Raw genomic sequence first — 27,719 nt, forward strand, 5'->3', positions numbered from 1 at the left:
ATATGTAAAATGAATTATCAAATTATGTTTCAGTCTAAATAAATAAAAGGAATAACCTGTCTAAATCAGCAACTTGAAATTTTTTTAAAAATCATGCCTGATAGCATGCGTTAACTTGCAAAATTTTGCATTCGGAATAATTGAAATCAATACTTTTATTTACAAAATTTTTTCTTTTTATACAATATAAAAATTACTAAATGCACACTTACCTCCACAATGAGCATATCCAGCGTAGGTGAAAACAATTCCAGCAAACAACAACAGCATTATGATGCATTAATGCATTCAAAAATTGAAATAAATTTCAAAACTAACTTTGTTGATGGTGTTACAAAACATTCCACACTCATGTCCAAATATTGGTTGCATAACAACTTAAAATCTAAATGAAATGGCGTCATATATTCGTAACGTATCTCATTCATTATAACACACAGAGGACGCAGCGCCACATATCGGTAGAAAAACGAAACAAGCTGCTGAAAATGTTTTCAGTAAGTATTTCAGTTTTAACCAAAATGTTATTAACCAAAATATTATTATCCAAATTATAATTATTATGGACTTAATAAATAATTTTCACTATTATTTTTGAGTTTGATAATTAAAATTTTCAACAGATAAAAGTAAATTGCTTTTAAAAAAAAATTATTTATTGTTATATAAAATTCTTACGAATTGAACTATTATAAATATAATTTATAAGAATATAAGAGTACATACTAGATAATGAAGAAAAATGATGGAAAGTAAAAGAAGAAATGCGCATTTGTGCATTTTTATTGGCATGAAAGTAATTTATGTCACCAAAGAATAAAGTTTTAGGTCCTATAATAGAATCAAACAAAATAACATAAAAGAAAATAAACTATTTGTTCTCCTTTTCTGTAAATTATAATGTTATTTTTTGAACTCAAGATTTGCGAAAAAAAGTTTTTAAAATATCCGTGTTTTTATTAAGAGCAGTTCAGGAGTTCTTTTAAAGAGTAAATTTGGGAATAAATATTTTATAACGTTCTTGTCCTTTACCAAAATGAAAGTTTATGCTGCAACTAGATTTTTTAAAAAAAATGCACATTTCTTCTTTTTAGTTCGATCCACAGCTTTTTTTTAATTTCAGTAGAATTTATTGTCCCATCAGTGTCTTACAGACAACTTCCTTATTTTTTTAAAAAAATTGTATGTAAATAAAGAGGTTTAAGAAAAATAAATCATAATTTATTGACTAAAACACTATTTAAAATTTACATTATAAAATATTTCATGAAAAATACAAAAAGAAAAACATTTACTCATATATCTTGATTTTTTCATTAATATCGAGCACGGGTGTCAGTAGGTAATTATTGTAAATATCACAAATTAAAAACTCATTATTTTGCCACAATAATATAAGAGCTTTTCACCAACCTATAAATTTTTAAAATAGCTGATATTCATTAAATGTATTAAAATGTTAATAATGCAAAAAATAATTATTCATGGTTTCACAGAATTATACTCTATTACAAGTAATATGTTTGATATCGTGAACATTTTAATGAAAACGATATGCTTCACAAACTACATATATGCCGCGACGTCTTGGAAGAACATTGAAGCTAGAGTTATGAAAAACAGGCCTTTTCAATAATTCTCTTTATTATATTAAAATACTCTTAATTATAAGCATCTTTAATATTTATATTTTTACTTTGCACTGCAAATGTATCAGCATGTTAAAATCAAAGAAATTGGATCATAACACAAATCAGATTCAATACAAAATATTAAAATTGTACACAATTACCAAGAAATTGCTTTTGCAAGAAATGTTTCAATTTTATGAAGAGACAACAGCCTTATGGAGACCCCCTGTAACGCTTACAAGCATGAAGAAGATCAATGACAGGGGATCTCGCATTAGAAGTCACTGTCAACTAACATTGCATATTGTATTTTTAGGTTTAATGAATACCGATTAAAAAATACCTTATTGAGCACCTTTCATCATCAGTAGCTCGACAGTCCTGGGTGGACCCTGGCTTTCTCAAGAAGACTGCACCAGTCCTTTCTTCTGCGTGCCATGGCCTTCCAGTCTCTGACCTTGATTGTGAAGGCAATCCGCCCATCTCAGTCGGGGTCTGCCTCTCTTTCTGACTCCAGTTGGCCTTGCCAAAAAGATTGAACACCTTTGCCCTATATCATTAGAATTCTATCCAAAAATGAAGGCAAAAAACATTTGGTGGCAGTAAATTTATATCTAATCAAGAAAAAATAAAAAAGACATCGAAATCAAAACGAGAAAGATGAAACCGAGAACATTAAAAATTCTTTGATTGACAGAGGAAGCAGAGAGTAGTTTAAAAAGGGATTATTAGCAACACCAATACGTTTCATCAGGCAATCAAATTGGTTTTTCATTTTTTTAAATCTCACCATCATCATAAGTAATGTGTTATTTTTCGATAAAATGTTTGATTTTACCTTGCTTCAAGTATTAATTTATGCCTCCTGTTGAGTAAAATATTTTGACATAATTTCTAAAATAGATTGAAATAATATAATCCAAGATTGCATTCAATGGTCTTAGATTACATCAAATTACGTTCAAAGATTACATACTTACATACTTAGATTACATACAAAACATTAAATGATCTTAGATAGATATTTGTACTGATTCTTAAACTAATCTGTAAAAAATATGAACACACATTTAACAATACTATTACTACAAAATCAACATAAACGAAATTGGAGGTAGAAATTTGATACCTAGACAAATTCGAATAACTTTAAATGGGAATGAGACATTTTAAAAGAGTAAACGAACAGAGATTTAACATCTGTTGTATTTTTTAAAGCATATGTAAACAGTATTTACAGTTTTCTTTGTTTGACATGAAATCTTGCTTACGCACACTTATCCCCGAAAAAATTTTCTTACTTACTGTGGACGAATATAGATATTTTCTGAATAAGAGGTTCTCCAAAATCATTACTTGCTCTACAGATGTATGATCCTTCAACGTTGACATCCACTTTATTAATTGATAAGGAGCCGCTGTCTGTTACTCTAACATTGGAAGACACTTCGTTTGGAATAGGCTGATCCTTATCACCTAAATTATAAAATAATTTTTAATCATTGCAAAAAATAGTCAAATGTTAATTTTGCTCAAATCAAAGAATTTAAAGAATGTAATTTCATATGACAAAATATAAAATTTCAACAATATCACTCAAATAGTTTTTGAGAAATTGAATTTTAAAAAATATTCAAATTAAATATTTTAGGAAATCAACCAAATTTTTTCAAATTTTGTATTTTGCCATATAAAATTACTTTTTTTAAAATGAAATAAAAACCTGCGTATCTTGCAATTACGAACTATTATCAAATAAAATAGTAAAAAACAATAAATTAGTATTAAAAATTAGTTTTTGCAAGACATTGTCTTTCAGTAAATCAATTTTTTATAATTAAGTGAAAAATATTTTCTCCTTACAATTCAAAATGCACTGAAAGTAAAATTAATAGTGAAAGGGCTAAAATTTCGATTGATCTCCCAACCAAATTATTGGGACTATACTTCTCAGATTGCGGTTATCCACCGTATTTTGAGGATCAGGAATCGTAATCTGTTGAAAAAAAAGGTATGTTTATTCAGAGAAAGTACAGTTATTTGTCTGATTTTGAAATTTAAAATATCATCTGCACTGACTAATTAGCGTATTTGCGGTTGTGTACAAAAGTAATTCAGGGAAATTTTTATTTTCTCTTGTTTTGAGCACTGTAAACTTATGTAGGAAGAAAATTAAGTAAACTTTGTGGTTCAGATAATATTCAACATATGAAAATTGACAAATTAATATTAAGAAAAGGTGGAAAAATTATTAATTTTAATCATTGCAAAAAGCAGTCAGACGCTATTTCTGCTCAAATGAATCGAAGGACAATAGATGATCTATTGTAGCCTTGTTAACGGACAGAGTTATTGTCTCTGAAGTCTAAATTATTAAGCACGTCTGGTTTGCCTTATGCAGAAAGATCATACTGGCAAGGTATGGGGTAAATGCCCCATAAGTTTTCAAAACTAATAGGATCTTTAGGAGACATAAATTTGTAAATTTAACTTTGTAAAATTAAGTCTAGAATTAAGTTATGTCTGAGTAGACACATTAGGGGTCGCAAATTAATGTTTAGGAGAGTGGAAACAAAAACTCAAGAAAAACTTAAAAAAAACTGTAGTAATTAATGTGACTCTGAAATCATCAGAATCTGTTAGATTGTCTGTTAAAGATATGTTATATAGGATGACCTGTTTGAAGATTGTCTCTTTTTTTAAAGCTCTTCTCGGCTTCTTCTGGCAATCAAATAGGTTTCGGTGTTTTCCGTTCTTTCTTTCTCAGTTGTGGGTCTTTAAATTTCAGTAATGTTTATATATTTCTCGCCTCATATATTAAATTTGGATTCCCAATGTGTGTAATACTTTTTTGACGAGGGCTCCAGAAATATGTTGATTAGGAGTGGTGATTACGGAAGATTTTAACTAAATAGTCGTTCAATAGCTGTAAGTTTTCAATTACCTTAAAAATTTAACTATAAATAGATTTTCTTAAGTGATTTAGAATATATTCCGAATTGGACATGCCTTTTTCCTGGAATTTAATGGAATTTTTTTAAAAGAAAACTCTGGCAAAAATTTAAACTTTCTCACCCTTCATCACAGATTATGATAATCAATTATGATCATTATCATCATCATAATAATCCATTTTTATGACAATCATACCTGAAGTCCATTTTATTACAGGAGAAGGAACACCCGAGGCTTTGCAATCAATGGTCAGTTGTTCATTTTCTTTAACGTATTGGTCAGTAGGTTGATGTATCCACGTAGGCGGTGCTTAAAACAGAAAAACCTTTATTTTAATGATTGAAAAAAAAATCGTAATAAAGTATATAAATAATTATTATGAATTGGGTAGACAGTCCCTGGCCAAATTATTGGATCCACTATAAGACTATATGTAAAATCTTAATTATCAGATGATACTATAAAGCTTCATTGTTTTTCCGCGACTGAAACAGGTTTGCACTTGTTTACTTTCGTGCATCAATGGATTGACATTGTAATGCAATACGTTCAAAATAAATGCAAATATAAAGTATTTAAAAAAACTACTGAATAAAAACCCATCACATGTAGGTTTAAATATAAAAGTATCGCCTATAAACTCAATCAAAACATTTAATTATTAAATCACCACAGTGAGTCTAATTACTTGGTCTAATTATAATAATATACTAATATAATACCTGATTTGATAAATATTCTATTTTTATATAATATATCGTCTAATTTATCCAATCGATATATTTATATAATATATCGTATCATTTACCCAATTGATAGACGAACGTGAACAAGTGCGAACCGCGTAAAAACAATAAAAGTATCGCCTGATAATTAAGAATTTAAATAGAATCTTATAGTGCACCTGGGACTGTATGCCCGATAATCTGATTCAGCGTTTTGATAAAATTTCATCTGTTTTGAGTAAATTATTAGGTGAAGCGAATTACTACTTATTTTTGTGTAATGAATGATTTGAGTAAGATTTACCTGTCACAGTAAGACTTGCTGTGAAATGATCTCTTCCGAATGCATTCGTTACTTGACAAGTGTAATTTCCAGAATTTTTCGACGTCACGGAATTGATTCTCAAAAAGGAAGAATCTTTTAGAAACTGAATCTCCAAATTTACATCGTCGTTCAACTTTTGACCGTCTTTTATCCAATGGAATTCCACAGGCATAGTTCCAGAACGTATAGTGCATATTGTACTTCCTCTCTCTCCCTCCTTTAGAATAGGAGGGAACATAAAAGGTGATATTACAGGAGCATCTAAGGAAAACAATAAGAATAGTTTTAGTAAATAGTAGTAAAAGCTTTGATTAAAAATGTATTAGTATAAATAAACAAGAACAGAGAAATATCTAAGTCGATACTGTTAGCTAACAATATTTGTTTTAAACAGTTCCCTACACTGCTAGAATTTTCATTCTTAAATTATGATTAAATAACTGGCAGCAGTCTGTTCATCCAACTTACCGTGAAGTTTACGGTAAGGAATATTTTTCACCTTTACGGTTTCAAAAACCGTTTGCAACTATTATGGTTATATAATCATGAATGCAAAAGTATACGGTTTCTTAACCATTTGCAACCGTGGTTTCAAAACCGTAAAAAAAATAAATTTAACTGGACATAGGAGCTAGGTTTATTGTTAGATAATGGGCATAGGAGACCGTGAGACATTCTGGAAATGAAATTTTTTGTGTGCGTTAAAAGAAATGGAGGTGTCAACGCTGGGACTTGTACCCCCGTTCTGTTGGTCATAAGATTGACAGATTAGCTCTCTCTGCTGTAATATGTAAGAAGTAACAAGAAACTAATTTGCTTCATTAGGTGGGCTTAGTTGGTCCAATAAAATTCTTGTTTTTCAACCGTTTTAGATATAAAAAATGTTTATAAACTATTTTTCACACTGTTAATAATTTCATTACCATCTTGTTTATGGTTATTTGACTGTTTCGTTTAAATATGGTAAAATAACAATTAAATAAATTGTTATTTAACCATCTTTTCCGAGAAATTTATAACAGGGTACACTGTTTCTATGAACCTACATTAATACGGATTATGGCAAATAAACACACATTTACTTTTATTAAATCGGTACTTATTTCTAAGAAATGTAACATACATTTTAAAGCACAATTTAAAGAAATATTTAATTACAAAAATTCAGGTATAATTTGCGACAATTTAAGTTTGATAAAAATCTTGATCAATAAATCTTTATAATCATGTTTAATATATAATAATGACTACAACAATATTAAAAAATATAGCTAATGATGATTACAACATAAAATTAAATTTTAATTATTTTAGTTACAGTAATAATAGAAATTTAAAATAAAAATGGAATGATTCGAGAAATGAAGGAATTTTGAGTGTCAGTTAAATTTATCATATAAATAACTAGTTAAGCAGACAAAATGCATTTCATAAATGTTTTCTACATGAAATTAATATGCAAATTCAATGATGTATAAAATTACATTTTTAATAAAAAGAAATAATATTTTATCCTTACCTCCGCACAATATATACCGTAAACAGATGACGCATACAGTAATAAGTCTGTGTAAGAAACCGATAAACATGATAGATTAAGATTTTTCTTGAAACATAATTTTATTTCAAAATGATTTGTAATATATAGTTGATATCAGCTCTTAATTAGGTTAAATCTTCAAACATCACTTTTAATTGCAAGCAAAAATACACGATTAATAAACATAAGACACAATATGGCGTTGACTAATCATGAGTGACTCAATTTACGGTAACGGATATGCAGCGCCCCACATCGGGAAAAAGGGAAAATGTGGCAAAAGATTTTTTAAAATTTTTTAATTCCTAATATGTCATTTTGAAACAGGTTTGTTTACTGTAAAACTAATTATTCATTAAAACAAGCTATAATTTCCAATAAATTCTCATGAAGTTTTCAAAATTATAAGTATTGTAGTGATATTATCATCATTCAGAAATAGTAAAATATTATCGTAAATTTAAAACGATAATATGTTTTTATAAATAACTAGTGACACGTAAATCATTTAATAGAACACAATAACAATTAACTTTATGGAAATTTTCCTCATATGTTGATGTAGAAAAATAAAGCGTGTTGAACTTTCTTTTAAAATTGAAAAAAATATAAATTCCAAAATCTAATCAAAAGAAAAAAGGTTAATGCAAACGTTTCCTAAAATTTACTTACGCAAAAGAGTCGATACACAAATGGCTTATCACAGTCATTTTCTAAAACATGATTGAAAATGTTCGACAAACAATTATTTAGCTCAGTCATATCCTAAAACATACTCCTAAAATATTCCACGAAGAATATTTAGCAGAACCATATTTTGAAACGTGATTAAGAAATATATTCCACTAAAATAAGATGTTTAGTACAGGCATGTCTCAAAGCAAAAATATGAAAAACATTCGAGAAAAAAATTGTCAAATAGTCAAATCCTAAAACATTATTACGGAATATAATTTTCAGTAAAACTAGCACAGTCAAAAAAATACAAACAAAATTGAGAAATGTATTAGCTAAAAAGCAATTAGTACAATAATATTCTAAATCATAATTACTGAAAATATTGAAGAAGAAATTGTTTAGCACATATATATAAAATATGAGTATGAAAAGTATTCGACAAAAATCACTCGTTTAGCCCAAGCATAATTTCAAAATTCTTGACATAAGCTTGTTCAGCACAAACTGAAGTTACAATAATGATTCATGAATTTACCTGATTTTTACCACGAACTGAAATCAGAATATATTTTTCGATAGAAACCATTGTCTGCTTGAAAAGTGTATTCTTCCCTGCATTTACTTTGGATCTCACAAAAAAACCAGAAGACGAAACAACAGGACTTGAATGATCTTCTGTTATAGTCACTTTTTGATTCTCTAAAAATAAAGTTGAATTTCAGGTTACGTAAGTTAGTAATTTTAAGTAACATTTACTTACCCGTGAAGAATTCAGCTAAAAAATTTAGATTATACAGTCGGACCTCTATTTAACGAAGTTGCTAAATCCCGATAATAATTTCGTTATATGGAAAATTCGTTTAATAGAAAATCTTTTGAAATGTTTAAACACAAAACCTGACAGCCTGACAACACAAAACAGGTTTTAAATTCATAAATACGAGGTATAATAAAAAAAGCAATTTATATACCTTTATCTTGTAAACTGCTATCTATTATTTATTTTATCAATCGCAACCATGAAGGAAATCTGCATGGAAAGCAAGAATAGAGTAAAACATTATCCAGTGCTACATATATTTTCAACTAAAAAAAACTAAATTTATGTATGAAATTATATCTGCATTTATTATAAAAGTAATTTTAAGCATACATTACCACATGCGTTCTTAAGCTTAATTACTATTGATAAAATCCGCTAATATTGTCTGAGTTTTTTGTTTGAAATGCAAACAAAAAGGGAAAGGGATTTCACTGCTTTCTCTAAAGGTTAAGTGACTGCGAAAATCAATTCAAGATCATTTCACCCATAAAATGAGCTAAAGTTTGAAATATTCTGAAATAATTTGGGAAATAGGGAAAGTGGATCTCAAATAAAAGTTCGTTAAATAGAAAATTCATTTCGCTATTTGTAAGTTATTTTAAGAAATTTTCAAAATGCTCTTGGTTTCACGCAAAAAAATTGCAAAATAAAGAAATTCACAAGTTGGAAATTTAATCAAAAACATTTTTTTTTAAAAGTTTAATAAAAATTAAATTAATAAAAAAATGTGTCAAATTATTTTTCTTCTAAAGTTACACAAAAGAAGAAAAACTGGCATCTGTTCAGTATTTTTGCAGTGAGGCGATTTTTTGAAGGGTGTGTTGTATTACAGCACTTGCAATTTTAGTTTAAGATAAAAAAATAAAACCTTCTTATATGAAATATTGGACAATGAAAACTTCCAAGTAAAGTAAATAAATAAAAAATTATTTAATAAACAAGAACTTTATATATTTCATCATACCGTACGATGTTAACTCACTCTATTTGGAAACAAGCATTTCTTTTGTTGGCTATCTATACTCAAACAGATCTGTCAAAATACTTGAATTCTCACCGTATCTGTCATACTATCTACTAGAGTTGGGCAAAAATGTAATCGATTACATTTTTCAATTACAGTAATCAATTACATGCTATCATGATAACAAGATAACATAATTTTGATGAAAGCTAAAATCGTGATTAAAATTGTCGATAACAGTAATTAATTACTTGTAATCGTGATTGCAACTTTGATTACAGCTGTAATCGCGATTACAATAGTCGATTACAGTAATCAATTATTTGTAATCGTGGTTTCAACTTTCAATAATTTTAATTACAATTGTAGTTGTAGTTCATTTACGTCCCACTAGAGCTGCACAATGGGCTGTTGGAGACAGTCAGGGAAGCATCCCTGAGGATGATCCAAAGACATGCCATCACAATTTTGATCCTCTGCAGAGGGGATGGCACCCCCCTCTTCGGTAGCCCGACAACCTGCACGCGAAGTCGAGCACTTTACGGAAGAACAGTTTAACGAGGATCCATACTGCACACTCTTGGTCCCTATGCAGACTAATCCAAGTGGTCACCCACCCGTACACTGATTGCAGACAGCGGTGCTTGACTTCGGTGATCTTCCAGGAACCGTTTCTTAACAATCAGTCCAATGCGGGACGATTACAACTGTAAGCGTGATTGCAAGTAATCACAAAAAAAAACGTTTGCGGGTAATTCAGGTAACAAGTTATCAAAATGTAATCATGATTACATGTAATCGTAACTACAAGTAATTGTGATTAATTATAATCGAACTATACGATTACAAGTAATTACGATTCCATACTATATGAAAATAAAATGTTTAAGTATGTATAGGGATACATATTTTTATATATATAGAATGTACACACGCATGTAAGAATAATTTGTGGTTCTTATACATATACAATGTATGCACCAACGTTGTTTGTACGTGCAATATACATAATTATAGAGTAATATTCATAATTATATAGTTATATACATAAATTTATAGTAATATTCATAATTATGTAGTAATATACATAATTCAATACGTATATGCTTAGTCTAAATAATTATGAATATACGATGCATGTACGCATATATGTTACTTGGGTCTCCGTCTTGGGATCTAGAACATCGGGGTTGACCATTGAAGAGACAGAAGAAGAATCACCCATCTCCGGTTCAAAACCTCTTCGGTTCAGGCGGTAATCCTATCCGCGCCTCAAAGGAGTAACCGAAAAAAAGCACCTGAAGTAGGTAGAAGGTCCAAGTCAGCAAGATCATCCAAAACAGCTTCCTGCAGAGAATGGTGAAAACAGGACCGGGTAATATCAACCCAGGTACAGCCGAAGTCAAAAGGGGATCCGGGGAAAGCAGGTTAGTCGAGAATCAGTTCCCGTCCAAAAGGTGGTAATCGAAAAAGTCTTGCTAGAGAAGGCTGAAAAGAGAGCAACAAAATAAACAGTTAAAAAAATTTTTAGAGTCTGAAGTTGATTGAGGATTACTTCAGAAACGTCCGGTAGTCGGGCATTCGATCAGTCACGAAAACCACACACCGGCGCTGCAGAGAGAACCTCTGGGGTCAATGGAATAACCCGCAGAGAGTCACAAGGACCATGCAATAACACAGTGATAATAAGTCAGATGGCGCAGAACTACGCACAGAGATTAACAGGTGAAAGATCACAGAAATCACGCCATCAGCCAAAAGATGTTGCAACTGGAGATTCAATCGGACTCGTCCAGAGAGTGAGGAGCCACCAGTCAATAAGCCCCCCAAGAAGACAGGGACCACTCGGGACAAGCATACACTAGGATCAATAAAACCATGAACGTGATCAGTGATGATTGTCAGTGAGTGTCTATACAGTCAGTCTCAAGCCCGAAGGCAGGTAATGTAATAATGTCATCGAGAAAACAGATAACCAACCAATTCTTAAATTGCAGCCAGTGATCACATTTGTAAAGACAGTGATAAATCAGTTAACAGTTCTTCAAACTATGAGATCTTAAGTTCTTGAAAGTCATTGTTCATAAACGGATTAATCAAGGAATCATGAAGACCAATTTCAAATTATTTAAAAAACAAGGCAGTCAGAGATCTTACTAGTCTGTGGCACTTACAGCAGAAGATTCACAGAGAAAATTTTTATATCATGATCCACAGTCAATACTCTGGAAAGTTAAATCAATTTTGTCCAGTCATCAATTAATCAAATCTAAGTATTTGTTTGTAAACATTTGGTCAAGTGAATGCATAAGATAGAAGATTTCAAGATATGTAAGGGGTACACAGTAAAAATTCACATGAAGGTTCGGAATCAATGCACAATAACTAATCGATGCAGCACTCACCAAATAGCATCTTATTAGTCACAACAGTAGATAATGAAACACAAGATCCTGGAATGATCTGGTAGGAGTAGCTTATTAAAGGTTCGCCATACTGAAGACAAGCATTCAGCATGCGGAAACTTGAAGACTCGTTAATTATTCGAACATTGACAAAAATTTAAATGTCGTGCATGAATCTGTTCTCCAGGATTGAAGGATAAGAAATAATTACACAAGGAGTGATCAAATGAAAAGGTACGAAACGACGTAAAAATCTAACAGTGCGTAATCAAATAATGCCCACAAAACGTCGAGCACAGAAAAACCATTAACTCCTATGCGTACTGTGAAGGCACTCCGAAGCCTACGCAAATCCATCAAGAAAAAAAAGACCGGAGCTGCTCACGGAGGGTGCGGTTCTGCTCCATGATAACGCGCGTCCACGCGTCTCCAGAGTCATACACATGGAACTGGCCAGGTTCAACTGGGAAACGTTGGACCATCCACCCTACAGTCCGGATATGTCGCCCTGCGATTTTCATTCGTTTGGTCCGATGAAGAAATACCTGAAAGGGAAGCGCTTCAACTAGGACGACGCACTCAAGGACGCTGTGAAATATTGAGTCTCGTCACGGCCACAGGAATTCTGGGAACAAGGAATCCTGCGGCTTGTTCATCAGTGGGATCGTTGTGCTCAGGTCTCTGGTGTATATTTTGAATAAAGTCTACATTTGTACCCACCGTGTCGTTTCTTACCTTTTCATTTGATCACCCCTTGTAAATGAAGCACCAAATCATACATTCACCATAAAAATTTGCATTTCAAAATCTTCACAAAAAACACAACACCTTCTATCATGAGCTCCCATCCGCTCGTTTACTACAACTAATGTTCAACTCCGTAGCCTTGTAATTTTGAATCCGATCCAGAAGACAAGGGAACTCCTGGATCAAGTATTAGGATAAATTTGCCTTCGTGGAGGACTTTTTGATGGAACAAACCTGCATTTGCGTTAGATGGAAAGGGAGACTATGAGAACATCCCACGTTTAGCCTGATGGCAAGGGGACTCTAATCCATGATCCGTCTTACTACTGAGGATATTTCACGTCAGAACTGTAGTCAGTGCAAGTCAGATGGGGAATTCGCATCGACCTACGATCACCGGGATTCGAACCCTGTTCACCTCATTGTAGGGTGAACGCTCCACCCCCCCCCCCTCAGCCGTCGCGGGTCAGGTCATTACAATAGATATAATTGATCAATGTGCAAAGGTGTAAATGTATTGTTACGAATAGATTTTTGAAGTGCAGACTCCAGAATTTTAACTTATGTCCATCGCAGAGCATTTGGTGAATGAAACAAGTTTCAAATTATAATTCTCTTTAGTAAACTTTCAAGATTATACCACCACATGTAGTCGATGTTGTTCAACTCATACACGTGAAGTTAATATAGTTCTCTTAGGAAACTACGTGTAGTCAATATTGTAGTGAAATGAGGAAGATAAATTTCCATAATTCGAAGTTTGGCGGAAATTCTAGAGCATAATAAATATATCTACTACTTCCATTCAAACTTTAAAAAAAAAGCGATAAGAGAGCTTAGATTCGTATCCGTAAAGAAAACGGTCGCTTTCAAGAACTTGCGCCATGAATGAACATTATCAAGGTATTCTAAATTCTTATCCATATCATGTCCTTTGATGGAATTTACAAAGTAATGGCGTTGCAAGTTTAACAATAACTATTTGTTAAATAAAAAGATCATTCTTGAATTTAAATATATTTTTACTTCTTCCACGTACCGCTCAAGGAATGTTTTATTTAAAATAATATTATACCTAGCATAAACATTGAAAGGATAAATTTATTTATCAATAAAATTTTCAAATGTAAAAAAAAAGGCACAGATTTTGAAATTTCACAAGCGATAATTAAACCAAATATTTAAGATTTTGAGGAAATCGTTCGGGATAATGAGCTAATAGAAAAGTGCACTCCTGTGCAAATCGAACAATTCAAGAAATTACTAATGGTTCACAAAGATATTTTTTTCGAGTGTCTGGATGTTATGGTTGATTTCTGGTTGAACGTTTGGTTGTTATTTGTCATTGATAATGTCTTTTGGATTGATGACAACAACTTATAAATTCTCTTAATTTGTAGCTTTACTTTTAAAAAGAAGCTACAATTTCTGCGTGCCTTATTTAGGTGAAATAGCATTATTTTTTAAATACCTGGAAAGAGCATTTAAATCATATTGATAAAGAAATTTAAAAAAAAAATATCTTGACTCTTTCACTCTATCGTATAGTGGGAAAGAGAAAAAAAATTAAAACTATTTTACAAATATTTTTAGCATATGTATGATTTAAGAAATTTAGGAATAATATCAAACATCTATTGTTAACCAAAAAAAATATTTTAAAATAATCATTAAAGTGTCTACAAATGAACCCCTCAAATGCGGCAATTAATAATCAGAAGGCAAAGGAGAGAAATGTCTATAACTGAAATAGACAAAAGCATCCATTTTTTTAAAAATTGATTATAAATGTGGTTTAGCATATGAATATGTATATTTTGAAATTTTGACACTCATCCTTTGACTTGGTAAATAATTCAAAATTTTCTTGTAATTCAAAAAATTATTAAAAATCTTTAAAGTGTCCTCCAAACGACCCACTCAAATGCAGTTATTAACAATAATTTGAAAAACAAAGGAGTGCAATGCCTATAACTGAAATAGACAAAAGCATCAGTTTTTTAAAAATGTTTTATAAATATATTATAGCATATGCATATATATTTTGAAATTTTGAGTCTTTGCAGTGAGTCAACTGCAGAGTCTTTAAAAAACCTAAGAGTTAATGATAATCTTACATTTCTCAAGAATGATTCGTTATACATTGATAAAGTTTTTATTTTCTTTTATTTTTCTTATTGGATTATTGATTTTCAGTTCTTAAAGTGTTCTGTTTTACTTGGCTTCTTTAATTCAGAAAATATGAGGAGGGTGAAGGAAGAAATTTTTTTATTAATTCAAATTTTAGATTGTACACGATTTTAATTAATAATAGTAAAAAAGTTAATTTGGAGTTAAGTAAAGTTAAATAAATGGAAGGCAAGCAAAATCTCAGTTATAGTTTTGATTGATTGGATTTCAAAAAGTAATTAGTGATGAAGAAACTTCTATTTTTTACGATAGAAATTTTTGTAGTTAAAATTTTGTAACGAAAATCCTAATTTAAATTGTCTGAATTTCGAGATTTTTTTTAAGAAAAAAAAGCTAAGTATCAAGAAAAATAAAGCAAAATAGATACATCAGCCTATAACATTAATGCTGAACATAAACCTATCTCTGGTCGAAATACATTGATCCGAGTGTGCATTTTTGAATCCAACAACTGTAAAGGAAAATGTAATTTGATCACTGTTTCAAAAAACTAAAATACTCCTGACCATAATTTACGTTGAATGAAAGTTAGAATCGTATTGTTTAATTCTTTCAATCATTTTTTTCCGCGTTTACCTTTTAAGTGAAGAATTCTAAAAGGGAAAAATATAATTGTCTTAATTGCAAGATTGTCTTAAATTTCAATTTAATTATGTATCAGTATAAGTAGGGGAGAGTGGGATCAATTGTAACATTTTTTACTTAACTATTTTTAACTAACAAAAAATCCAATATATTAGTAGTATTAATTGACAGACGAGTAAAGTAGACTATCCTCTATTAGAAAAAAATACCTTATTTTAAATGTTATTATATTAGTTATTAACAATTTTTGACAGTCGTGCACTTGCTACAATTGTCCCCACTTAACAGTTCATAAATTCAACTGAGACATAGTTAATTATACATATTATCATAGTTGTGATATTTTTTTTTATTGATGAAAATAGTAGTGATATTTTTGGAGTAAAAATAATAATGAGCAGAGACCTAAAGGGTGAAACTTTTAACTTTAAGGGGTTATAAATTTTAATTTATGTTGTGAAAGGTGACAAATAAAATAATGAACATGCAACATAATATAAATGATATAGGAAACTATTGGTGGTTCTTAAAGAGTTAAGTAATGGTTTGTAAACATAAGATTATTTATTTTCAGCTGTTACAATCGTCCCTTTACTTATTGTTACAATCGTCCCCATGACGCCATTTCAGCTTCATTTGTTAAAAACAATGCTAGTTAATTAGCAAAATTAATCTTTTTTTTATTGAAATGTTAATTAAGGTGTCCACTTACATATTCGGTTAGTAATTTTTATTTGTTTAAACAAAATTACTTTGTTGCAATATAATATTCTAATACCAAAAAAGTACTTGCGTGGCGTAAAAATATCTTTTGTGATGTAACTCTTTCAAAAGTACATAAAAATGGTTGCCATCAGGGGTGTACATGTAGGTTTATTAAGTACACCTTGTGCGCCACCTAGGAACCAAATGTAGAACCCGACACTCGAAATTTTTGCTCTGTTACAATCGTACCCTGTTACAATTGACCCCACTCCTACCTACTATTAACATATAGAAAAATATTAAAACTCATGTTTCTAAAAAAAACCTCTGAAAGCAAAATTATTTTAGTAAAGTTTGATTACTCATACATATTAAAAACGATTCAGTATTTTTGTAAAAGAATAGGAGGGAGATTTCGCAAATTTATATTAGCTTCCGCACCCTGCCTTAAATAAGATTTTAAATAATGGCGCGCATGAGCACTTATTTAGTGCGCATGCGTCAAGTCTGGTGGAATGCGAATGTTCCCGTGAAAAAAATATCAAACTTACGTAAGTGAAAATAAAAGATTTTGCAGAATTCCGTAAGTTAAAGAGACAAACGTAGTGTTATATCATTTTAACTTTTACTAAAAATATCGAAACAATCATTGCAATCAGGGCTGGATTAAAAATCTCAGAGGCCGTAAGCACTTCAAAAAATTTTGATGCTCTTAAATGTAATTAAGAACGTCAATACAAATAAGAAATATTTTTCTTGAATAAAATTAAAGTAAATTTACGAAAATAAATAAATTTATATAAAAGCGAAATTAAACGCTTTTTGCTGAGGATCTGGTGGAAATCTTGGAAGGATTTTCAACACTAATCACGTATTTTGCTATTTTAGATCAAAATTAAAATAATTTTTACTTTTCTGATTTTTTTATAAAAAAATTTACTGACCCACAAGTTATTTTTCAGTTTCAATACTACAAAATATAACTGAAAATGAATATGAACAGAAAATGAATCGAATTTTTACTTAACTTCGATTATACAGAGCCTGGTTATCCTGTAAAGCCTACATCTGATGTATATTATTGTCTATTTCGGTCTAATTTGGTGGACATTTTAATAATTTTTTATAATTTTTGGGTTCAAATGACAATTTTCATACTAATACCAAATCGAAGGACAGGTGTCAAAATTTCAAAAAACGTATACATATGCTGAGAATTATGAATAAATCATTTTTCAAAAAATCTTTTATTTGGCCCTTGTCGCTCTATATATAATAGCTACCACAGGTGTCGCTTAAATCGCTGATGCTGAAAAAAACGATATCAGGTGATTTAAAAAATTATGTATAGCCTACATTTAATGTATACTTTTCTCAACTTCTGTAGTTAATCCCCACCATTGCTTTCTATTCATTATTAATAGCTGATTTTAAGGGGATAATTTGGTGGACATTTTAATAATTTTTTATAATTTTTGGGTTCAAATGACAATTTTCATACTAATACCAAATCGAAGGACAGGTGTCAAAATTTCAAAAAACGTATACATATGCTGAGAATTATGAATAAATCATTTTTCAAAAAATCTTTTATTTGGCCCTTGTCGCTCTATACATAATAGCTACCACAGGTGTCGCTTAAATCGCTGATGCTGAAAAAAACGATATCAGGTGATTTAAAAAATTATGTATAGCCTACATTTAATGTATACTTTTCTCAACTTCTGTAGTTAATCCCCACCATTGCTTTCTATTCATTATTAATAGCTGATTTTAAGGGGATAATTTGGTGGACATTTTAATAATTTTTTATAATTTTTGGGTTCAAATGACAATTTTCATACTAATACCAAATCGAAGGACAGGTGTCAAAATTTCAAGAAACGTATACATATGCTGAGAATTATGAATAAATCATTTTTCAAAAAATCTTTTATTTGGCCCTTGTCGCTCTATATATAATAGCTACCACAGGTGTCGCTTAAATCGCTGATGCTGTAAAAAACGATATCAGGTGATTTAAAAAATTATGTATAGCCTACATTTAATGTATACTTTTCTCAACTTCTGTAGTTAATCCCCACCATTGCTTTCTATTCATTATTAATAGCTGATTTTAAGGGGATAATTTGGTGGACATTTTAATAATTTTTTATAATTTTTGGGTTCAAATGACAATTTTCATACTAATACCAAATCGAAGGACAGGTGTCAAAATTTCAAGAAACGTATACATATGCTGAGAATTATGAATAAATCATTTTTCAAAAAATCTTTTATTTGGCCCTTGTCGCTCTATATATAATAGCTACCACAGGTGTCGCTTAAATCGCTGATGCTGTAAAAAACGATATCAGGTGATTTAAAAAATTATGTATAGCCTACATTTAATGTATACTTTTCTCAACTTCTGTAGTTAATCCCCACCATTGCTTTCTATTCATTATTAATAGCTGATTTTAAGGGGATAATTTGGTGGACATTTTAATAATTTTTTATAATTTTTGGGTTCAAATGACAATTTTCATACTAATACCAAATCGCAGGACAGGTGTCAAAATTTCAAAAAACGTATACATATGCTGAGAATTATGAATAAATCATTTTTCAAAAAATCTTTTATTTGGCCCTTGTCGCTCTATATATAATAGCTACCACAGGTGTCGCTTAAATCGCTGATGCTGAAAAAAACGATATCAGGTGATTTAAAAAATTATGTATAGCCTACATTTAATGTATACTTTTCTCAACTTCTGTAGTTAATCCCCACCATTGCTTTCTATTCATTATTAATAGCTGATTTTAAGGGGATAATTTGGTGGACATTTTAATAATTTTTTATAATTTTTGGGTTCAAATGACAATTTTCATACTAATACCAAATCGAAGGACAGGTGTCAAAATTTCAAGAAACGTATACATATGCTGAGAATTATGAATAAATCATTTTTCAAAAAATCTTTTATTTGGCCCTTGTCGCTCTATATATAATAGCTACCACAGGTGTCGCTTAAATCGCTGATGCTGTAAAAAACGATATCAGGTGATTTAAAAAATTATGTATAGCCTACATTTAATGTATACTTTTCTCAACTTCTGTAGTTAATCCCCACCATTGCTTTCTATTCATTATTAATAGCTGATTTTAAGGGGATAATTTGGTGGACATTTTAATAATTTTTTATAATTTTTGGGTTCAAATGACAATTTTCATACTAATACCAAATCGAAGGACAGGTGTCAAAATTTCAAGAAACGTATACATATGCTGAGAATTATGAATAAATCATTTTTCAAAAAATCTTTTATTTGGCCCTTGTCGCTCTATATATAATAGCTACCACAGGTGTCGCTTAAATCGCTGATGCTGTAAAAAACGATATCAGGTGATTTAAAAAATTATGTATAGCCTACATTTAATGTATACTTTTCTCAACTTCTGTAGTTAATCCCCACCATTGCTTTCTATTCATTATTAATAGCTGATTTTAAGGGGATAATTTGGTGGACATTTTAATAATTTTTTATAATTTTTGGGTTCAAATGACAATTTTCATACTAATATCAAATCGCAGGACAGGTGTCAAAATTTCAAAAAACGTATACATATGCTGAGAATTATGAATAAATCATTTTTCAAAAAATCTTTTATTTGGCCCTTGTCGCTCTATATATAATAGCTACCACAGGTGTCGCTTAAATCGCTGATGCTGTAAAAAACGATATCAGGTGATTTAAAAAATTATGTATAGCCTACATTTAATGTATACTTTTCTCAACTTCTGTAGTTAATCCCCACCATTGCTTTCTATTCATTATTAATAGCTGATTTTAAGGGGATAATTTGGTGGACATTTTAATAATTTTTTATAATTTTTGGGTTCAAATGACAATTTTCATACTAATACCAAATCGAAGGACAGGTGTCAAAATTTCAAAAAACGTATACATATGCTGAGAATTATGAATAAATCATTTTTCAAAAAATCTTTTATTTGGCCCTTGTCGCTCTATATATAATAGCTACCACAGGTGTCGCTTAAATCGCTGATGCTGTAAAAAACGATATCAGGTGATTTAAAAAATTATGTATAGCCTACATTTAATGTATACTTTTCTCAACTTCTGTAGTTAATCCCCACCATTGCTTTCTATTCATTATTAATAGCTGATTTTAAGGGGATAATTTGGTGGACATTTTAATAATTTTTTATAATTTTTGGGTTCAAATGACAATTTTCATACTAATACCAAATCGAAGGACAGGTGTCAAAATTTCAAAAAACGTATACATATGCTGAGAATTATGAATAAATCATTTTTCAAAAAATCTTTTATTTGGCCCTTGTCGCTCTATATATAATAGCTACCACAGGTGTCGCTTAAATCGCTGATGCTGTAAAAAACGATATCAGGTGATTTAAAAAATTATGTATAGCCTACATTTAATGTATACTTTTCTCAACTTCTGTAGTTAATCCCCACCATTGCTTTCTATTCATTATTAATAGCTGATTTTAAGGGGATAATTTGGTGGACATTTTAATAATTTTTTATAATTTTTGGGTTCAAATGACAATTTTCATACTAATACCAAATCGAAGGACAGGTGTCAAAATTTCAAAAAACGTATACATATGCTGAGAATTATGAATAAATCATTTTTCAAAAAATCTTTTATTTGGCCCTTGTCGCTCTATATATAATAGCTACCACAGGTGTCGCTTAAATCGCTGATGCTGTAAAAAACGATATCAGGTGATTTAAAAAATTATGTATAGCCTACATTTAATGTATACTATTCTCTACTTCTGCAGTTAATCGCCTCCATTGATTTCTAATTATTATTAATAGCTGGTTTTGAAAGGGATGATTTGGTGGACACTTCAATAATTTTTTATAATTTTTGGGTTCAAATGACAATTTTCATACTAATACCAAATCGAAGGACAGGTGTCAAAATTTCAAAAAACGTATACATATGCTGAGAATTATGAATAAATCATTTTTCAAAAAATCTTTTATTTGGCCCTTGTCGCTCTATATATAATAGCTACCACAGGTGTCGCTTAAATCGCTGATGCTGTAAAAAACGATATCAGGTGATTTAAAAAATTATGTATAGCCTACATTTAATGTATACTTTTCTCAACTTCTGTAGTTAATCCCCACCATTGCTTTCTATTCATTATTAATAGCTGATTTTAAGGGGATAATTTGGTGGACATTTTAATAATTTTTTATAATTTTTGGGTTCAAATGACAATTTTCATACTAATACCAAATCGAAGGACAGGTGTCAAAATTTCAAAAAACGTATACATATGCTGAGAATTATGAATAAATCATTTTTCAAAAAATCTTTTATTTGGCCCTTGTCGCTCTATATATAATAGCTACCACAGGTGTCGCTTAAATCGCTGATGCTGTAAAAAACGATATCAGGTGATTTAAAAAATTATGTATAGCCTACATTTAATGTATACTTTTCTCAACTTCTGTAGTTAATCCCCACCATTGCTTTCTATTCATTATTAATAGCTGATTTTAAGGGGATAATTTGGTGGACATTTTAATAATTTTTTATAATTTTTGGGTTCAAATGACAATTTTCATACTAATACCAAATCGAAGGACAGGTGTCAAAATTTCAAAAAACGTATACATATGCTGAGAATTATGAATAAATCATTTTTCAAAAAATCTTTTATTTGGCCCTTGTCGCTCTATATATAATAGCTACCACAGGTGTCGCTTAAATCGCTGATGCTGTAAAAAACGATATCAGGTGATTTAAAAAATTATGTATAGCCTACATTTAATGTATACTTTTCTCAACTTCTGTAGTTAATCCCCACCATTGCTTTCTATTCATTATTAATAGCTGATTTTAAGGGGATAATTTGGTGGACATTTTAATAATTTTTTATAATTTTTGGGTTCAAATGACAATTTTCATACTAATACCAAATCGAAGGACAGGTGTCAAAATTTCAAAAAACGTATACATATGCTGAGAATTATGAATAAATCATTTTTCAAAAAATCTTTTATTTGGCCCTTGTCGCTCTATATATAATAGCTACCACAGGTGTCGCTTAAATCGCTGATGCTGTAAAAAACGATATCAGGTGATTTAAAAAATTATGTATAGCCTACATTTAATGTATACTATTCTCTACTTCTGCAGTTAATCGCCTCCATTGATTTCTAATTATTATTAATAGCTGGTTTTGAAAGGGATGATTTGGTGGACACTTCAATAATTTTTTATAATTTTTGGGTTCAAATGACAATTTTCATACTAATACCAAATCGAAGGACAGGTGTCAAAATTTCAAAAAACGTATACATATGCTGAGAATTATGAATAAATCATTTTTCAAAAAATCTTTTATTTGGCCCTTGTCGCTCTATATATAATAGCTACCACAGGTGTCGCTTAAATCGCTGATGCTGTAAAAAACGATATCAGGTGATTTAAAAAATTATGTATAGCCTACATTTAATGTATACTTTTCTCAACTTCTGTAGTTAATCCCCACCATTGCTTTCTATTCATTATTAATAGCTGATTTTAAGGGGATAATTTGGTGGACATTTTAATAATTTTTTATAATTTTTGGGTTCAAATGACAATTTTCATACTAATACCAAATCGAAGGACAGGTGTCAAAATTTCAAAAAACGTATACATATGCTGAGAATTATGAATAAATCATTTTTCAAAAAATCTTTTATTTGGCCCTTGTCGCTCTATATATAATAGCTACCACAGGTGTCGCTTAAATCGCTGATGCTGTAAAAAACGATATCAGGTGATTTAAAAAATTATGTATAGCCTACATTTAATGTATACTTTTCTCAACTTCTGTAGTTAATCCCCACCATTGCTTTCTATTCATTATTAATAGCTGATTTTAAGGGGATAATTTGGTGGACATTTTAATAATTTTTTATAATTTTTGGGTTCAAATGACAATTTTCATACTAATACCAAATCGAAGGACAGGTGTCAAAATTTCAAAAAACGTATACATATGCTGAGAATTATGAATAAATCATTTTTCAAAAAATCTTTTATTTGGCCCTTGTCGCTCTATATATAATAGCTACCACAGGTGTCGCTTAAATCGCTGATGCTGTAAAAAACGATATCAGGTGATTTAAAAAATTATGTATAGCCTACATTTAATGTATACTTTTCTCAACTTCTGTAGTTAATCCCCACCATTGCTTTCTATTCATTATTAATAGCTGATTTTAAGGGGATAATTTGGTGGACATTTTAATAATTTTTTATAATTTTTGGGTTCAAATGACAATTTTCATACTAATACCAAATCGAAGGACAGGTGTCAAAATTTCAAAAAACGTATACATATGCTGAGAATTATGAATAAATCATTTTTCAAAAAATCTTTTATTTGGCCCTTGTCGCTCTATATATAATAGCTACCACAGGTGTCGCTTAAATCGCTGATGCTGTAAAAAACGATATCAGGTGATTTAAAAAATTATGTATAGCCTACATTTAATGTATACTATTCTCTACTTCTGCAGTTAATCCCCTCCATTGATTTCTAATTATTATTAATAGCTGGTTTTGAAAGGGATGATTTGGTGGACACTTCAATAATTTTTTATAAATTTTTGAGTTCAAATGAGATCTTTGATACTGATACCAAGTCAAAGGATAGGTGTCAAAATTTCGAAAAACATGTAGATAGTCCTTGCGACTTTATATGTAATAGTTAGCACAAGTGTCGCTAAATACGATATGAGAAGATTTAAAATTTTTTGTGTCACCTGCATCTGATGTATTCAATTGTCTACTTCGGTTATAGGCATTCTTTTCCATTGCTTTCTAATTATTATTAGTAGCTGGTCTTGAGATCATCATTCATTGGGCACTTTAATAATTTTTTGGTTTAATTAAGATCTTTGATATTAATAGTATTAATAGATTGTGAAAATTATAGGTATATATTAATTCAGTATATGAGCAGCAAATTCTCTATTTTAGCTCTTGTACAATATATATATTCTTGAGAAATATATGCATTCACTCTTACATATTGAGCTCCATTTTTGGCAAATATTATTCTGTCAATTGTTTTTGCTATATCGTGTCGGTTCAGCAACTTCTTACATCTTTGCAATCTTTTTAATTTTTGTGCAGTTGTTAAGCCTTTCTTTTGCGATAAGGGGGAGAAAGCCAGGTCTTCATTTAATATAACTTGCATAGTTCTTCAAATCACGTTCTCTTATTATTTTACATTACGTTACGTTACAGGGAGAGGAAGACCACGAGAACTACCCACGATTAGCCTGGCGTCAAAAGGGACTCATGATCCGTCTACCACTGTGGATATTTCACGTCAGCACTGTGGTCGGTACTAGCCGGATGCGGATTTAAATAATTTATTGGAATTACAAATTTCATTGAGAAGAAAATCCAAAATATTTTCTTGTTAGGAAGATTTTGGTGTCGTGATCTGCAGCAGAATAATCGCAGAGTCTTTGCAACTTCCGGGAGTCAACCCGCAGGAAACTTGAAAAAAATCACAAAAGGGGTCTAACTCGTAGCCACTCCCTGGCAAACCTATAAATGTTTTTGAAGTTATACTTCTTATGCCACTTCCAACAAGCTTGCGTTAAACGTTTAACGCTACATTTTCATTGGCCGGGAAATCAAGTGGTAGGGTTCAGTTTTCCCTCATTCATTTCCATATTGTTTTGGTTCTCACTAGCATAAAAATAATAAAAGTCATAAAAGTAATTGTTTTTCTATAAATATTTTTTTAGTTTGTTTTGATACACATATAATTTAATAGGATAGTATTTTTTATTTTCAAATTTACTGGATAACAATTGTAAAAAATGAGTGAAAACAATCCCACGGACAATGCGACGGATTTAAGATTATGTCAAGGTATGTCTCTTGTGAATATCAATTGATTGTTTCTCTTCTGAAATTACATTATGACGCATTCAGATACATAATTAATACAAATACATTTTCCAGGGATAGACTATAAGGCAACCACAAGCACTGGTTCAAGAGGTCGACGAGGGAAAATGCACAATATTACCGTGATTACAGAGAAGGGAAGCGAGCGGAGCAGGAAAAAGAGTCGTTGAATAGAACTAGTGATCCTTCTACGACTGCTGATTCCTCTACAATTACCGTCGCAGGTTGCGAAGTTTAACTTCTTCCGCGCGGAGGGGCTCCACGCACTACATTTTTTTTTTAAAAACAAAGTTTAAAATTTATTTTGCCCCATGGCAATAGCAGTTGGTGCTATGATATGCACATGCACATGACGGAAATATCCCCACTCTAGCTTTACCATAGGAGAATGGGGTGTTGATTCTTTAAATTTTAACATTTATATAGAGCGTTCGGCCCGGGTTCGAATCCCACCGATGGCTGGTGGATACGAATTCCGCACCCGACTCACCCCAACCGCAGTGCTGACGAAAAAGACGAAATCCTTAATGTAGGACGGATAGTAGGTTAAAGTCCTCTTGCCGTTAGGCTAATCATGAGAGGTTCCGTGTTTTTCTTCTCCGTGTAACGCAAAATTTGGTTAGTTCCCCAAAAAAGTCCTACACGAAACCTAGTGTGACCCATTGCTTAATACAGGAGTTTCCTTGTCTTCTGAGTCTGGTTCAAAATTATAAAAGGCTGTGGAATTGAGCAATTATAATCATAAACTTAGAATCAGGTCGACCGTTTAAAGCTGGTTGCAAAATGAAATCTATAATAAAAGTTGATGCTTTTAACTAAATTTTATACAATAACTAAAACATGAAATGGATATCTGTAATGACGGTGAAATAGCCAAGACTAAAAATGTAGACCTTTGCCTATTTATTTCTTTTGCTTTTTTTATTTATTATTTTTTACCACGTTTATATCAACTTGCCTTCGTGTATGTGTGTTCGGGTGGAATTTTGTAATCGATTTTAAACTAACTTCCCGACTAGCTACAGACTTCAAATTAGGCACATAGTTCAGAATTGGATGACAATACATAAAAATGAAGAGAAAAAAGACATACAAAATAAAATAAAATTAAAATTAAAGAAAAATTAATCTTTTCGCGATTGTCTTTTGTTGTCGATTCAATTATTTCAAATTAGTGACTCATGTCAGTTGAAAAGATTTGTGTACAGTGAGGGAAAAAATTTAGATTTTGGAAGTGAGTACAAAAAAAAATCAAAATCAAATTAATATTTTTAAAAACCACGTTTTTGTAGTGGAGAATAATAATTAAAAACAAAAATTTGAAAAGCGAAAAACGTGGTGGGCATGAAATACATAACAGTACATATACACATTTTCTTAATCGTACACATGCACAGCCACATCCGCATTCACATACATCCTCATACACATGCATATACACAAACATATTCCACATACACATCCAGATACAATTACAGATATACGTACACATATTCTCATGAGCACACATACACACACGAATATAACATTACTGCTATGTATTTCATGAGCCCCACGTTTTTCAAATTTTTGCTTTTTAATTATTATTCTCCACTACAAAAACGTGGTTTTTAAAAACATTACTTTTAATTTAAACCCTGAAAAAAATAATGCTTCGCAAAAAATTATAAAAAAAGTGGAAAAAATTTCCTTGAGTTAGCCGAACTGAAAATTACAGTAATAATTGAGAAAATAAATATTTTATGAGGAGATAACTAAACATTGTTTTTTTTACATAAAAAAGATATTTTCAAAAAAGTTTAGGATATTTAATTGATAATCATTCTAAAAATGCAATGCTTGTAAACATAAAAGTTTACCAACCATAGTTTGGTTAATAAAGTTACCAACATTTACTTTGCAGACAGAGATAAAAGAAAAAAAACGTTTGTTTATTTACATATTATTTCGTGTCGATTATTGATGGAAATTTATTTATTTTTATTGCATTAGCATTTTCAAATTTTTTTTTGTTAAACTAACTGGACGCAGTTTCACATACATATCCTAAATTACATTCAAGAAAAAAGTAAAAGAATTATGTTATGGAATATAATTAAAAAAATTTAGAAATATAACGAAATATAAAATCATTTAAATACCTCGCTTTATGATCTGATTAAACGTCGAACGATTTTTGAGAGAGCAACTGTATATACACACTAGCAAAACGTAATTTTAAATTCAATTGAAAACATTTACAAACTTGATAAAGTTGAATTTCATATTTGAAGTCTTAACTAGTATATAATTGTGATTATTTAGGGTCGGGTGATCTTATTAACAATATTTTAAAAGATAATAAATACCTTTGAAGTGTTGGCTTGCATGCGCGATGTCGATGCAAACAATCTTTGACTAACAAGCTTCGTAATCTCGACAGCAGCTGGCAAAAGAGTTTTTCCAATTAATCGTACTGCACTAGCTTTCTAT

General features: G+C 30.4%; 1 protein-coding gene across 3 annotated transcripts; it reads right to left on the reverse strand.

The window, feature by feature from the left end:
• Positions 1–288: 288 nt before the first annotated feature.
• LOC139426363 (cell adhesion molecule Dscam2) lies at positions 289–27,565 on the reverse strand. 3 transcript variants are annotated; one of them, XR_015433972.1, is made up of 6 exons: positions 27,389–27,565; positions 8,401–8,553; positions 5,616–5,897; positions 4,782–4,895; positions 2,761–3,107; positions 1,627–1,986 (listed from the first exon to the last, which is right to left on the reverse strand). XR_015433972.1 is itself a non-coding variant. In XM_071184947.2 (5 exons), exons 1-5 carry the CDS (start codon positions 7,223–7,225, stop codon positions 421–423), a joined length of 699 nt encoding a protein of 232 aa, XP_071041048.1. In that variant the 5' UTR covers positions 7,226–7,366; the 3' UTR covers positions 289–420. The 3 variants fall into 3 exon arrangements, 1 of the variants encoding a protein (XP_071041048.1); XM_071184947.2 differs by lacking the exons at positions 1,627–1,986; positions 8,401–8,553; positions 27,389–27,565 and adding exons at positions 289–482; positions 7,156–7,366 and having other exon boundaries at positions 2,937–3,107; XR_015433971.1 differs by lacking the exons at positions 8,401–8,553; positions 27,389–27,565 and adding an exon at positions 7,156–7,410 and having other exon boundaries at positions 1,208–1,986.
• Between the last annotated feature and the right edge of the window lie 154 nt (positions 27,566–27,719).

Source organism: Parasteatoda tepidariorum, chromosome 5, assembly GCF_982258835.1.
Source record: "Parasteatoda tepidariorum strain Cologne lab strain chromosome 5, Ptep-v5.0, whole genome shotgun sequence".
Classification (NCBI taxonomy): Eukaryota; Metazoa; Arthropoda; class Arachnida; order Araneae; family Theridiidae; genus Parasteatoda; species Parasteatoda tepidariorum.

Bases quoted from the DNA above. Each gene is read 5' to 3' on its own strand.
- LOC139426363 (XM_071184947.2), bottom strand. From the start codon at position 7,225: ATGTTTATCGGTTTCTTACACAGACTTATTACTGTATGCGTCATCTGT. The intron at 4,896-5,615 runs GTAAATCTTACT...TTCTGTTTTAAG, and splicing joins AGCAAGTCTTACTGTGACAG to CACCGCCTACGTGGATACAT. The intron at 483-2,936 runs GTAAGTAAGAAA...AAACATTTTCAG, and splicing joins AATATCTATATTCGTCCACA to CAGCTTGTTTCGTTTTTCTA.